Source organism: Mustela erminea, chromosome 1 (genome assembly GCF_009829155.1).
Source record: "Mustela erminea isolate mMusErm1 chromosome 1, mMusErm1.Pri, whole genome shotgun sequence".
Lineage (NCBI taxonomy): Eukaryota > Metazoa > Chordata > Mammalia > Carnivora > Mustelidae > Mustela > Mustela erminea.
In genome coordinates, this window is record NC_045614.1 from 134,730,521 (window position 1) to 134,745,640 (window position 15,120).

Sequence of the window (15,120 nt, forward strand, 5' to 3'; positions counted from 1 at the left end):
ACATGGAAATGTGTGTGATTTCAGGCAGGTCCTGGTTTTCTCATCATAAAATGGTTGTGGTAACAGGAAGTAGGTGGACTATATGAGTTCTAAGATTGCTAAGGTACTATGAATATTTATATTATTTTGATTGGGCTGTTCACAGCCTTACTTTTGTTCATTAGGGATGAGAGAGGAGATAAATGTGAATTCCAAAGAAAAGAATGTTAAGACAAATACAGAGATCAAATAACTAACCATGTAACAGGCAGAAGGAAGTCAATGTGTCTGGAAAATTAATAAGCAAAGGAGAACAAGAGGAGTAGAGATGTCTCGGGCTAGAAGTGAGGATGCTGTCTGAAAGGAACGTAAAGGTCTTGGAGGGTGGAATGTAAATGGGAACAGATCGGTAACTAGAAAATTGCTGTAGTGCTTAGGCATATGCAGTGTGATGTTTGCTTTTTTAAATTTGCTCTTCTGTTGGCTCCCCAAACTTGAAATCGAATGTTAAGAATGTCAGCACAGAGAGATCATGCACTGCTGAGATCATGAGGAAAAAAATAAAATGCAAACCAACAACTTCCTTGTGCAAATGAAGACAGAAGTTCCTGGTATTAAAATGGGGATTGATATTACCAACATCTGGCCATTAGCAGCCTATTTTCCTATATTTTCCTCCATTTGCAGGGAAGAAGGGGCAAGTAATGACAATCTTAATCAGGCTATTTCTCCAAAGTTTAATTTTATTAAAGATTTTTAAATTCCAAGTAATACTGTACTGGTTTCACTAAAATTGGGGTTTAGCTGACAGACCTTGTAAGAGATCAAAATGGTGTTATAAGGAGGTCTGTCCATGCCTTCATTAGGAAACTCCCTTAGATGGGATGAACTTATGGCAGGTAGTGAGACAAAGTCTCCAATGGGGCATTAGGGCTAGGAATTCATCTGAAGAGCTAAACCAAAAGAAAGTCAGGTTCAGCTTGAAACTTCAAGGAAAAAAAAAATGTACCTCTTTAGAAAAGAAAAATCTCTGAAATTAAAAAATAATACCTGAAGTAACAATTGTGAGATTATCAGATGTAGGAGCGTTTAGTTGGTTTCCAAACCTGAAGTGACACTTTTAACGATTAAAGCAATAAGAGAACATGGTTCATAAAAGGCCAGAAAAAACTCCATTAAAAAAAGAGCAAAAGTTTTAAAGGGATTTGATTTAAGAGCCATTTTTAGAAGCCTCTTGATGAAATTTTTGATACTAAAACTGCAGAAAAGAAACTTACTGTTAATCCATGTTATATAACTTTGAATCCAGTCTGCCCTTCATCTTCTACCTCAGAAGTGGGCCTAAATTTAACCAGTCTATAAAGACATTTCTGCAGGGAAAATAGTGTGTGTGCATGTGCGCGTGTGCACGCGTGTGTGTGTATGTTAAAGACAAACATACCTGCTTCATCATAGGATACAGTCAATTTTTCTAGCATTTCTCGGTCAATTGACAGAATCTGCTGTTCAAGGATGGTCTGGTAAGACAGAACACTATTTTCTTTGTCCTTCTCGTAGTCCTGAAGATGTTGTTTAAGGGCCTCTGGGAGTCTCGATTTTACATATTCAGCGGCAGTCTGCAGTTAAAACAGGTAGAGAATCCCATTAGTTTTTCTCATCTTAGGCTTTTCACTTGCCCTCATGGGCTGCGGTGAAAACTCAAAGCACCGTGAAACAAACCCTTTAGACAAGCATATCCTTGTCATTGTCAATTATTAGACTCCACTCTACCAAGTCAGATGAATCTCCACATAGACAACTCACAGACCTCTAAGAATTTTCCACCACGTTTAAAGGTACGAAAGATGATGGATTTGGTTTGGTATACAAAGAGTTAATACTCAGAGTTTCACCTATTCCACTGAACTCTGAGGGCCCCATGACCATAATTTTGCTGGCTATAAATCTGCCTTGCCCTTGTCTAGAATGCAGAAGCCCGTCATTCACCCCCGCAGTGAGCCCACCTATGGGATGGCGTCCACATCCCTGCTTTGATGTGCTGTGCTCATTAATGCTTCCACGGGAACTCTTGTGAAGTGGATAGAAAGGAGAGTCCTCTGCTGGGGCTGATAATGGAATAACAGGATACACAGAGAATGAAGAGATCTAAGACAATGATGCCCCTTAACCTGAAAAAGAACTGTTCACCAGTGTCTTGGTCTTTACATACATATACGAGATACATATGTCATTCATATATATATAGCTTAACTTGTTTTTTCTCTACTACGCAATCTGCCCAAAGCACTCCTAACTAATAATCTCTGAAATTACATGCAATGATTTTTCAACCAGGTGAGCATGTTTTTGTATGAGGCAGGAAGGAAGGCATGTGTACTTCGAAAAAGGCCTTCTCAGAGAATCTGATAGGCTCTGCTGGTGGGCTGTGGAAAGCGTACTCCTCTGCCTCCCAACTGAGAATCACAGTTCAAAGTTAAACAGAACTTTGAGCAAGAAATTAAGTGACACAGAGGCATGGATGAATTAGGAGAATTCTGAAATTCTTAAAACATCTCTTTTTAGAATGCCAAGAGTTTGGCATCTCCTTGAGTGCTGTCCAGCATCATAGACATAGGGTCTGAAGTTGATGAAATAAAGACATACATATATTACTTAAAATTATACTCACAATGACTGGAAAATGTAATAAAATGTAATGAAAAGGAAAATGTAAATAAAAGCACTATTAAAAAGGACCACTGTTGGGGTGCCTGGGTGGCTCAGTGGGTTAAAGCCTCTGCCTTCAGCTCAGGTCATGATCCCAGGGTCCTGGGATTGAGCCCCCCATTGGGCTCTCTGCTCAGCCGGGAGCCTACTTCCCCCTCTCTCTCTGCCTCCCTCTCTGCCCACTTGTGATCTCTGTCTGACTTGTGATCTGTCTGTGAAATAAATAGATAAAATCTTAAAAAAAAAAAAGGACCATTGTTTAGATATGTGCCTAGAAGGCCCATCCACATGGTTTAATATTTTTAAAAAATCCTGTACAGCTATTAATTGCATAATCTAAAACAAGTTGAGTTAAACACACGCACAGCCATATATCCAGTAAATGCTCATCAACAGGGGTTTGTTTTGTTTTGTTTTCATTTATCAAACAGTATTCTCTATAACCTTTGGGAAAAAATGAGATAGGTCAATATGTACCTACAAGGAAGAACGTCATGGTATTACTGTTAAGGTTAAAAAACAAAGTCACAGAATACCAGTGACAGTATATCCTTTTTACATAAAGCATACATATATGCGTATGTCAGACTCCATAATATCATTTGTGTGGGAGAAGATTATTGAGGGCTATATTCCAATTGCAGAACATACTCATTTTTTACTCTCCACATTTCTGTACTGTTTCAGTGCTCTTACTATTGCAATTTTTTTTAAGATTTTTTTATTTATTCATTTGAAAGAAAGAGACCATGAGCAGGGGAGAGAAGCAGAGGCAGAGGGGAAAATAGACTCCCTGCTGAGCAGGGAGCCTGATATGGGGCCATCCCAGGACCCTGGGATCACAATCTGAACCAAAGGCAGACACCTAACCATCTGAACCACGCAGGCACTGCACTATTGCAATTTTTAAGAATTATCTTTGGGACGCCTGGGTGGCTCAGTGGGTTAGGCCTCTGCCTTCCGCTCAGGTCGTGATCTCGAGGTCCTGGGATCGAGCTCCGCATCAGGCTCTCTGCTCAGCAAGGAGCCTGCTTCCGCCTCTCTGCCTACTTGTGATCTCTGTCTGTCAAATAAATAAATAAATCTTTTGAAAAATTAAAGATAATTTATTTTTTTGGTAACCTTCATTGTTTTCCTCTTAAATATTAGCACAATTTAAGATGAAGAGAAGCTTGCCAGAACAATGGACAATGGACTTTCCAGGAAAAGTCTACTGGGAAATGGTGGGGAAAAGTTATAGATCAGTCTTCAGAGTGGTCATATGCAGCACACAACACTTTTTATTTCCAGATTTACATTTAGATTCCATAAGACAGTTGTTGATGGAATTACAATTTTAAAACATCACCAAACACTGTTCAATTTCTCTGCCAGCCAGCTAGTGCAGAACAAATAAAATTATTCCATAAAATGTAAATGGACTCAGCACATTAGCACAGCATATTTAATCCTAGAATTTAATAACAATTTTCTCCCGACACTGGAAAATGAAGAGACACGTTGCCAAATAACTATTTTTAGACTCATACTACCTTACTATTCAGTTTAACATCTGTCTATAATTTTTTTTCTTGGAGATAATCTATGAGGTACCAGAAGTTATTTAAAATGCACATTTTACAAATACTGGTATACTCTCTATTATTGAAAGCATACACATTTCCTTCCAAGTGTGTCTACTGATTCACTTTTATAATTAAAATCATCACACACACACACACACACGCATACATATATGTGTATATATATACATATATTTTTTTTTACTATATTGGAGTTATATTTTGGCATTTCTTTGTTTTTTTAAGATTTTATTTATTTTAGAGAAAGAGAGAGCAGGAGGAGGAGCAGAGGAAGAGGGACAAGCAAGCTTTGCACTGAGCACAGAGCTAGATGTGGGCTCTATCTCACAACCCTGAGATCATGACCTGAAACCAAGAGTTGATGCTTAACCAACTGAGCCATCCAGGCGACCTGCCATTTCATTTCTAAGTGGTATAACTTCACGTATAGAGTTCTTTCTGTTGGAAAGAGTCTCAAGAGGAACAGAAAGAAAGCAACTCTAGCAAAATACTAGATTCTGTCAAGATATTTCAAGACATCACCTTTATATGGAGGTGATGCCCTAAATGTATACAAATGGCAGTTAAAACCTTATGTTCAAGCATGAACCTGTATTAAAAAGAGGCTGTTTTACAAATACCATATGATCTCACTTATATATGCAATCTGAAGCCAAATAAAACAAAACCGAACTCATAGATGCTGAGAACAGACTAGTGGGGTGGAGGTGGGAAAAAAGGTAAAGGTTATCAAAAGGTACAAACTTCCAGTTATAATATAAATAGTTATGGGGATATAATGTTTTGCATGGTAGCTACAGTTGATAATACTGTATTGTATATTTGAAAGTTGCTAAGAGAACAGATCTTAAAGATTCTTACCACAAGAAAAGAAACTGAAATTCTGTGTGGTGGCAGATGTTAATTAGGCTCATTGTGGTGATCAGTTCATAATATATACAAATACCAAATCATTATGTTGTATACTTGAAACTAATATGTCAATTATACCTTAATACAAAACCAGGTTGTCATCTTATTAACTGAGATTATACTTACTCCACAAGTAGTAGATAATAAAAAGAAAAATTTAAATTTAAATTTTTCACTGGAATTCTAAAAAAGTAAAAAATAGAAATTAAAATTTAAAATTACTTATCTATTCTTTAATCAATGAGAAGTACTACTGGAAGTTTAAATCTTAAATTGCACATTCTTATAATCAACCATTCCAGAAACAATAATATTGTTACCATTACCAGTATTTTGCATTTGTGTGGTACTTTTTACTTTTCCTAGCAATTTATGTTATTACCATTCTTTCTGTTTGTTCAGAATAACTCTGAATTAAAGTAGACAACTTACTGGTTTGGGCCAGTCCCTCACATCCTTCAAAATTTGGCTCAAATGCTACAAATTCTGTTAGTGAACACACCCAAGAGCAGCCAACAGTCTTTCAAGTGTTTATATAGGCATTTGTATAGGTGCAAGTATTTTAGTTCCCCAGTTTAGCTGCCATAAGAACTATATCTTATACATCCTTGAGTTTGCCCATTATCTATTTCAGTGCTTTGCACTGAAGAATTTAATATCTTGACTCTATCCAAGAATCAGGTACTTTGAGATAGCCTTTGGAGAAAATCTTCTGACAGTTTATAATTCTTTGCCTGTTATCTGAAGTTGCTTTCATGATTCCAGATAGAGCCTAGGAGCCATTTTCCACTGGCAAATGGTACTTAACTACACTTACTCTTTAATTATCATCAGTGCCATTTATTTTAGGAAAGCAAACTCTTAAACCCAAATCATTATTTATATGCCAAAATAGCAAATTATGTACTTCACATACAAAGCCATGAATGAAGCTTTATTTAATGTTCCTCTTAATAATTGTTTGATCTTCTCCCTCCTTGAGTTTTTTCATCCATTTGGCAATGGGCTTGCTCCCGCTAGGGACCCTCGGAGGAGTCATGTGGACCGTACCTCAGAACTGGGCCCCTTAGTTACGGGTAAGCTCAAGTCTATGGTGGTGCCGCTTGTGACAGAGACACCTCAGGGCAGAGAGTGGAGGACATGTAGCTCCAAGGTTACACCTGAGCAGATGGTGGAAAAATGAACTTAAAGCTTGTGAGGCAGGACACAAAAGGTTCCCAGCCAATGTACCTTCTTACAGAAGTTGTATACACCCCAAGTTCAGTCTGGAAGACAGTAACAGGCCAGAGCAGAACCTATAAAAAAAATACTCAAAGGGATAAAAGAAAAGCAGAATGACTAAGGGTCTAAATTTGGGAGCTTCATGGTTAGAATGTTGATACTGTTCATCAGGCTAAAAAACTATTTACTATTACAGTGCTATGTTCTTTAAGAAACAATCAATATATATGAAAGAATGGGGGAATGCAAAGTATTTTAAATGTAGCTAAATGCTTCACAAGCCATCTTAAAATCCTGGCAACCCACCAGTTCCAACTTATTGAGTGTGTGCGGAGTAAAGCGTATTAGATCCACTGGTGCTGTGAGAACAAACCTTTGCCATCAAGGAGCCTGGAAGTATAACGTGCAAACAAAACCCACACATGAAATACTAGAAGAACACTCTTCACAGTACAGTAAAAAACAACAACAACAAACCATGCATGGATCTTAAAATAAATTAGCATATTTATTTAATACATGAGCCATATTAGGTGCTGAACGGCCTCTAGGAAGAAAAACTAAGGATGGGGATAAGAAAAGAATCAAGAAATCACTGGAGTTTAAGGAGCACTTTTGAGGTAAGAGGCACTTACTGGAGGAAAGAAAAGCAATCTAGAAAGTAGTGAAGGTGAGTTCGTAGGAAGGAATATTAAGAAATGAAGTTGTAGAGTAGGGCATTTTGATTTGTAGCAGTTAGCAATAGGAAATACTGAACCTCTTAGAGTGAAATAAATGATCACATCTCTGAGTCAGTCTCCAGGCCCAGTGTGGAGCCTGCTTAAGATTCTCTCTCTCCCTCTGCTCCACCCCTCCTACTCTCTCTCTAAAAAATAAAAATAAATAAATGAATAAAAATAAAATGTACTTGAGGGGGGGCACCTGGATGGCTCAGTCGGTTAAGCACCTGACCCTTGATCTCTGATCAGGTCATGATCTCAGGGTCATGAGTTCAAGCCCTACATCAGGCTCCACGACCAGTGTGGAACCTACTTAAAAACACAAATACATTTGAATAAAATTAAAACATAGAGACAAGTAAAAAAGTCTGAAGAAAAGGAAAACTGGCCTTCTACACTGTGGTTGGAGTATAAATTGAACAATGTCTTTGGACAGAAAATGAAAAGATACCATACAAATTTTAAAATACTTTATAGCTTTTACCTAGTAATTGCCTTCCTAGGAACTTATTTTAAGAAAAAAGTTAAAGAGGAGCCTAAAGATTTGGGTGTAAACATATTTATCAAAGTATTATTCATGATCATAAAAATCAGTCTTGAAATTGGTTGATTGATTAGGGTCATCCATGCAGTGGAATACAATGCAACTATCCAAAACCAAATTATGAAAGAACGATAAATTATGTGGATAAATGTTCATAATGAAAAGCAGATTACAAAGCAAATACAAAGTTTGTATACTACATGTGTGAGGAAAAAATAGATGGAAATATATAAATATTGATCACAGTTATCTCAGAGTAGTAAGAGTTCAGGGAATATTAATTTTTTTCTCTATGTAGTTTTCTGAGTTTTCCAAATTTTCTAAAATAAAAACGGCAGGAAATGCTTGCCCACTTTCTCTGTGCCAGGCACCAAGCTGAATGCCTTACGTGTATTCACTTCTTTAATCCTCATCACAACCCTGACAGATTTCTACAGATGAAGAGACAGATTAAGAAAGGTTAAATAATTTATCTCTGGCTATGTATCAAGTGGTGGGCAGGCAACGCCAACTCTCTGTGAGCCAAAAAAGAAAAAAAAAATTTTTTTTTAATAAAGAAGGCAATGCATACTGTGGTCATTCCTTTGTGAGGTAAAGCAGCCCCAGGCCCGGATAAAGGCCCTGAGAGTAGAACAAAAGAACACTTGAGCCAAGCGTGGTGACAGATGGGAAAGAAAAATATGTAAAATGGCTTCCCTGTTGCAAAACCAGAAACTAGAGAGGAGATAGTGACGCTGAGAGTAAATGGGAAAACTGAGTAAAGTGAAACATAGTAAATTTACTCTTGAACACTGAACTTTAAGCCTAAAGACTATACCTCCACCACCACCTCTCAAAACAGAAAACCTCCACCAGGAGAACGTATTAGACTTATTTTATAGAACTCAAAAGAAAAATACCAGACAAATGACTTTGGTTACAAGTTCTAGGAAGGCAAAAGCTATTTTCAGGAAAAGATACTAGGTGATATTGAATTAAATTCTAATAGAGCCCCCATTTGGGAAAGATCACTAGCAAATTAGACCTACGCTCAAATCATTTTAGTGCTTTTCCCTGAAAACTTGCAGAGGTCCAGTTACTATCCATTTTGAACTTTAACAGATATAAAAACAAGCTTCTGATGTCATAAATGAAAATTTGCTTGACAATTTTTACTTAGTACTGCATATTTCATAGTTGTGGGAGTTTTAAATTGTTTGCCCCTTCTTTTCTAATCAAATATTCTATCTTATTACCAATTCCAAGACTTAGTTTATCATATTTAATTTTATATTTAAAAATTTTAGGTATGGTGTTCAAAAAAAGGAAGCTCCCTCTAAATTCTTACTGAGAAGATATTTTTAAGGGATGCCTGGGTGGCTCAGTGGGTGGTGCATCTGCCTTCAGTTTAGGTAATGATCCCAGGGTTCTGGGATTGAGTCCCACGTCTCAGGGAGCCTGCTTTTCACTCTGCCACTCCCCCTGCTTATGCTCTGCCTCTGTCTCTCTCTCTCTCTGACAAATAAATAAATAAGATATTTTTTAAAAAGATATTTTTAAAACCAAGGAATAGTTTTTTTTTAAGATTTTATTTTTTAAGTCATCTCTACACCCAACATGAGGCCCAAACTCATAACCCCAACTAGATCAAGAGTCTCATGCTCCACCTACTGAACCAGACAGATGCCCCTTTTTTCATCAAGTTTGTAAAGATCTGTGTTATAAATGCTGGTCCTGGAGGTGACTGGGTGGCTCAGTGGGTTAAGCCTCTGCCTTTGGCTCTGGTCATGATCCCAGGATCCTGGGATCTAGCCCTGCATTGCGCTCTCTGCTCAGTGGGGAGCCTGATTCCCTCTCTCTCTCTCTGCCTGCCTGTATGCCTACTTGTGATCTCTGTCTGTCAAATAAATAAATAAAATCTTAAAAAAAGAAAATGCTAGTCCTGATGTAAAGACCCAATTTCAAAGCAATGCTGAAAAACTAACAAATGAGATTTTAAGTTTACAAAATCTGGAAATGCATCTTAAAAAGATATACCCACTTTCGTCTCAAGGATGGTGTAGAGTACGCTTAAAAAAGAAGTTTCAGAACTTAGTATCTTTCAAATTCTCTGATTTTATAAATTATTCTCCCCCTTTTGTTTTATTTAATGCAAATGTGTGTGTGTACGCACACTCAGCACACACACAACTGTAATTTAGTTGAAAGAAATCCTCCATTGACATGAATGGAACGATTGATGGTAGCACCATTCAGCCTATATTTATGCCACATATATGCCTGACTTGGAACACACAGAGCTACTGCTTCAGATGAGTGCTGACTGTGAATGAACACAGGCTTTTAAAACTGGATCAAAAAGAGACTAAAGGGGCTGATCCTTGGCGCCACGTTATCCTCAAACACAATAAGGGGCTGGATCTGGCTCTAAACACATCTGATCAGTGACCCTTTAGGTGAGAAGCAGACTTCGGTGCTGATGAAGACCTCTGAAAGAGGTAAGCTGGAAATCAATTCCGCAAATACTGAGTAGGAAGAAAAGCTGAATTTGGGGAAGTGGCGACCCAGGAATGACAGCTATGTGTTCACAAGATAAAGGAGAGCCCCGAAGGGAGATCCTTCAAAATTTGTGCCACAGGAAGATGGAAGAGAGAAGGGAGTAGGTAATATTTTTACTGCAGACAAGGATTGCCTGACCTTGAAGGGAAGTGAGTGTGCACGTGCTGGTTTGGCAACAGCCAGCCCACAGATCACACATTAATTTACTTAGGTCCACCTTGGACTCCATCTTTCTTAGGGGAACATATCATTAACGTCTGACAACTGCTCTGTGGCTCCGGGCACTTTAAAACAAAGTCAGAGTGAATGCCCTTGCCCACCAGCAAGAGGACATAAGGCAAGGGAGCTGTTCATCTCTCGCACCTGCCAAGAGCCTCATTTCTTGCCATTTTTAGTCTCTGCCACTTCTAACCTGGAGGGGGTTATTTAAATAAGAAAGGCATCTGTGAGAGAACCATCTTGCACTCCTGAATTCATAATCCTGGCTCAAGAAGGTGAACTTGATTCCTCCAAGAGAGACGGCATCAGGAAAAAGTTCCAGGCTCAAACCTGAAGTATATAAATGAAATCCTTTGCTTATTAGGGAGATTTGAGATTGCTCTGGAGGACCAAATCTGTGGCTGTGCAAATGTTAGTCAGTCGTGTGACAAAATGACCACCTCAGAGGGCATAAGACTCGGCAGGTGAGGGACTTGAAATCATATTACCTACTTAATATGGAGATTGAAGTTTTCATTTAGTTTAATCATAAAGGTGCTGACTGTTAAGTTATAGATTATTCAGGACGATTCACCTGGGATTCTTCAAGTGACAAACCTTTAATAACTTTATCAGTCATCTGATCCATATTTGATCTCAGGCCTTATTCTCATAGCTCCAAGCATGTCAGAGTGTGAAAATATATCTCAAATTCCACTCCTTGAATGATGGCTTCCCAGACTGCAGATGGTTGTTTTTTATACATATAAAAACCAAACTACCTTCCTTTCTAGATCCCTGTTCTGCCATCACAATAAGCTATAATTAACCAAGGTATCAAACTTTGTTCAGCCACATGGTCTATTTTCCTAATCTTATTACTTTAGTCAAATCTATATTCAAACTCTAAGGGATTTTTAAAAATTTCATCTCTTTACAGTCTGAAGAAAAGGTGAAATTATTTCTCTATACCAAAGTGATGGATCATGAAGCCTTTGTCCCTCAGTTACTACACACATTCTCGAGAGTCGGGGGGATTAGATTATACAAGGGCCATGGTCCTTTTTCTAATTTTTTTCTTAAAGCACACATACACATCTAAGTTCTCCTGAAAGATGGCAACATAAAAAGAGAGTACCAGCAGACTTTTACATAAACCTATTGAGAAAATAAGCAGTACTCAGCCAAAGCAGTCTTGTTAAATTTGGGGGATAGGTGAATTCCTATCCTTTCAGCAGTTGTAGATAGAAGTAAGAAATTATTTCACATTCTATATACTTGAGATCTATAGAGGAAAAAAGGAAGGTAATGTTTATTTACAGGGAGAAAAATGTTGCATATTTCAAAGAAAATTATAGTTAATTACTGATAAAATTCCCCTCCACTTCTGAATCTTGGGCTTGGAGAAATACTATTTTCCCTAGGTGCTATCCAAATGTGTTCCAGAAAGTTCCATGCAGAATGCTAACTGAAAATGCCCTTGGTGATTCAGGAATTCAATGGAACCAACTGTTATAAATGAATTATAAAAAACTCATGAGTTATTAATCAAAAAGAACTCTGTAACTATAACAATTGAGCAGTCCCTCAGGGAGGCAACCAGAACATAGTCAGACAAAATGTTCCTTGGCTGGCAATAGGGCCAGAGAACTCCTCTTTGGACTCACTTGGCTCCATAGCTACCTGTAGTCTCTTCGGGAAGCACCTCCAAACAGCAGGTGTGGCCAGGTTGGCAGGGTAATCCAAGGCCAGAGCCAATTGAGCTGATTTCCCCAGCCTGATAGGACTTTAAAAAGTGCCTTCAAACCCAGTATTAGATTTAAGCTCCTTGTAAGTGTGGTGGAGGTTTGGAGAAGAGTCTGTCTTTCTGTCCAGAAAGCTGGGAACTATCTCATTCTACAATTTCATTTTTTGCACGGAACTTTCAATGTCTGGTTTATGCTAGTTCTTCCCCTATTGAAAGGCAAACATCTGAAGGAGTAATACACTAAGAAATGTCGAGTCTTTTTTTTTTTTTTTTTAAAGATTTTATTTATTTATTTGACAGAGAGAGATCACAAGTAGTCAGAGAGGCAGGCAGAGAGAGAGAGGGAAGCAGGCTCCCTGCTGAGCAGAGAGCCCGATGCGGGACTCGATCCCAGGACCCTGAGATCATGACCTGAGCCGAAGGCAGCGGCTTAACCCACTGAGCCACCCAGGCGCCCAGAAATGTCGAGTCTTAACACGGACAAGATGAACAGGTACTTACATATAGGGCTACAGAATGAGCAGCAGTAAAGCACCCAGAGAAATTCCTGAGAATGAACCTCAAAGTGGGGAAAATGAAGGTCAGGAGAGACAGACATTATTATTCTGAAATTTAACTCTGCACAGAGAAAAAGACAAAAATCCACACACTACTTCAAGCTTTAATTTACTCTTCTCCACGTCTGGCTCCACCTGCAAGACCTACCATCAAAACTTTTTTGAGGCTAATCTAACAAAAAAAAACCCTTCATCTGTTGCACCTCACACATGGGGAAGTAAAGAATGCATTCAGTCATATCTACTGAGCACACTAGGTTCAAAATTCCTCCCGTGCAGACAGGAGTCATTACTTAGGTTGTAAAACTAGTCTTCCAGAACAAGAGCTACCGTTTTCCTTCCCTGTCCCCAGTCCTTCGTTCGGACCTCTGTCACAGCTCTCAACCATTCGCACTGTCTCTCCAGTCACCTATTTGCCTCCTCACTAATTTACGAGCAACTGGTGGGACAAAAGTGTTTTTACATAGATGGGTTTCCCTAACATCAACTCAGTGTGGGCTTGCAGGGAGAAAAGGGTGGAGAAGGGGGTACTTGAAAATGAAGCTTAATGTGCTATGAATGTTAATTCTATACAATCACAAACACAAAAGACAAAAGGATCAAGCCTGTCATGTTTCCTCCTGTCATTCTGTCATTTGCCAGTCTTCTGCCATTTATATATAACATCAGACTATTTTACACTGCTTGAGCACCAAATCTTGTTTAATAGCACAGGAAACAGGACTGTTAGCTTGGACAGAGCCAACACCTGTTGTATCTCAAACTAAGTGTTTCTTTTAGTTTTTGTATAATTTTGAACCTAAGTGAAAATCTGGGGAGAGCAATGGATCCTCTTTCCAGAAACACACACACACTATATACAGACATACATATACATATGAAAAATAATTAAAAATATACAAAAGAAAAAAGACTCATATGTATGTATAAAGTGTGTGTTACACGTGTGTGTGTGTGTGTGTGTGTGTGTGTATTTATGTATGTAGTGTCCCATTTGAGGAACTCAAGTATGAAGTTCATGAATCAGGCCTCAAGAAGCCTTATTAGAGCCACTCATGGAAAGAACATTAGGGACAGGGCTTTAGTTTTCTCTACAAAATCTGGTGGATGGACTTGACCAGTGTTTCTCAGGGCTGTTAATAACACCAACTGCCTCCGAAACACCCAGAATGGGGATAAGGGATGTCTTCTTAAAAATGCAGGACTATGAGTTCTGTCCCCTCTTTAGCAAATCAAGATATTTCAGGTGGGAGGCTAGAATCTGCTTTTTAAACTTGTGCTATGATTTTTAACAAGCTCAGTAAAGGGTGAAGCCTACCAGTTTCTACCCCTTAGAGTTCTGATTTTATAAGGGGTAGGCACACATATTTTGGAAAGCTATACAACAAATTCTGATGTATATCCAAAGCTATACCAGACCCTTTACAGTAACAGCCCTTCTGCATCCCCCAGGACTCAGTTTGGCAAGTAAATATTTTTAATTCTTGTAAAAACCTTGACTGTTATGCACTGACATTCCCACACGGCCTGTCCACCCTCTGTGCCAGAGGCTTTTTTGATTGTATAAAATTGCCAATCTGTTCAGCCTCTCAAAGGCTGAGCCCTTCCTAAAGCATGCTAACTGACCTTGAGTACTTCTGACGCCAGGAGCACCTGGAATCCTTTTCCAACAGCTTGTGCGCAATCAAGCAAGTCTCAGCAAGCTGTGTGAAACAGGCCACAAAATGACCGGTGGCAAAGCACCTTGAAAACACAGTGATATCCTCTTGACCAAGCCCAGGCATGGTCAGAACACTGTCTTGACCTCTGCCGGGAACTGCCAGTGGAATTCCGAAGCCTGGAGAGTCTCAGCAAAACATAGCAGAAAGAAAGCAAATCAGCATCCCAGCAGTGTTGCATAACTTTGCATACAGAGTTGGAAAGGGTATCTTATTTTAGCAAGAGGAAAATGGGATACCTAATTGCGTGGCAAAGCTATAATTTAGCAGTGGGTGCACCTGCTTATGTAAATATAAAACGACACATTTTAAAATATGAATGGGCAAATAGTTCACGGACACTACAGAGAAAAATAAATCCTTTCCCAAGTCCTACTACAACCCCAAACAACAAGAGCTGGATAAGCAGGCATGCAGTCATGGGCTAGAACTACATTCTTTCAATTAATATTTGTTGTCTAGTATGTGCTAGGCACCATCCTGGGAATAAATGGTGAGCAAAAGTAGACATGTCTCTGTTCTCACCGTGAGGAGATGAAAATTAACCAAATATGTAGTCTCTTATGTAAGCGTATAAATAAAAACAGAAGCGCTCTAAGGAAAGGAATAAGGTTCTTTGAGGGGATATAACAAACCTAAACAATGTGGTGGGGGAAAGGGAAGCCTCCCTGAGAGAATGATGCTTGAGCAGAGATCTA

At 38.7% G+C, this 15,120-nt stretch overlaps 1 protein-coding gene across 1 annotated transcript in view; it reads right to left on the reverse strand.

The window, feature by feature from the left end:
* Positions 1–15,120, reverse strand: part of PPM1L (protein phosphatase, Mg2+/Mn2+ dependent 1L) — a 294,124-nt gene that overhangs the window by 95,601 nt on the left and 183,403 nt on the right. Inside the window, exon 2 of the mRNA XM_032342412.1 lies at positions 1,421–1,595. Within this exon, the coding sequence (XP_032198303.1) occupies positions 1,421–1,595 (175 nt within the window). The remainder of the gene's footprint in view (positions 1–1,420; positions 1,596–15,120) is intronic.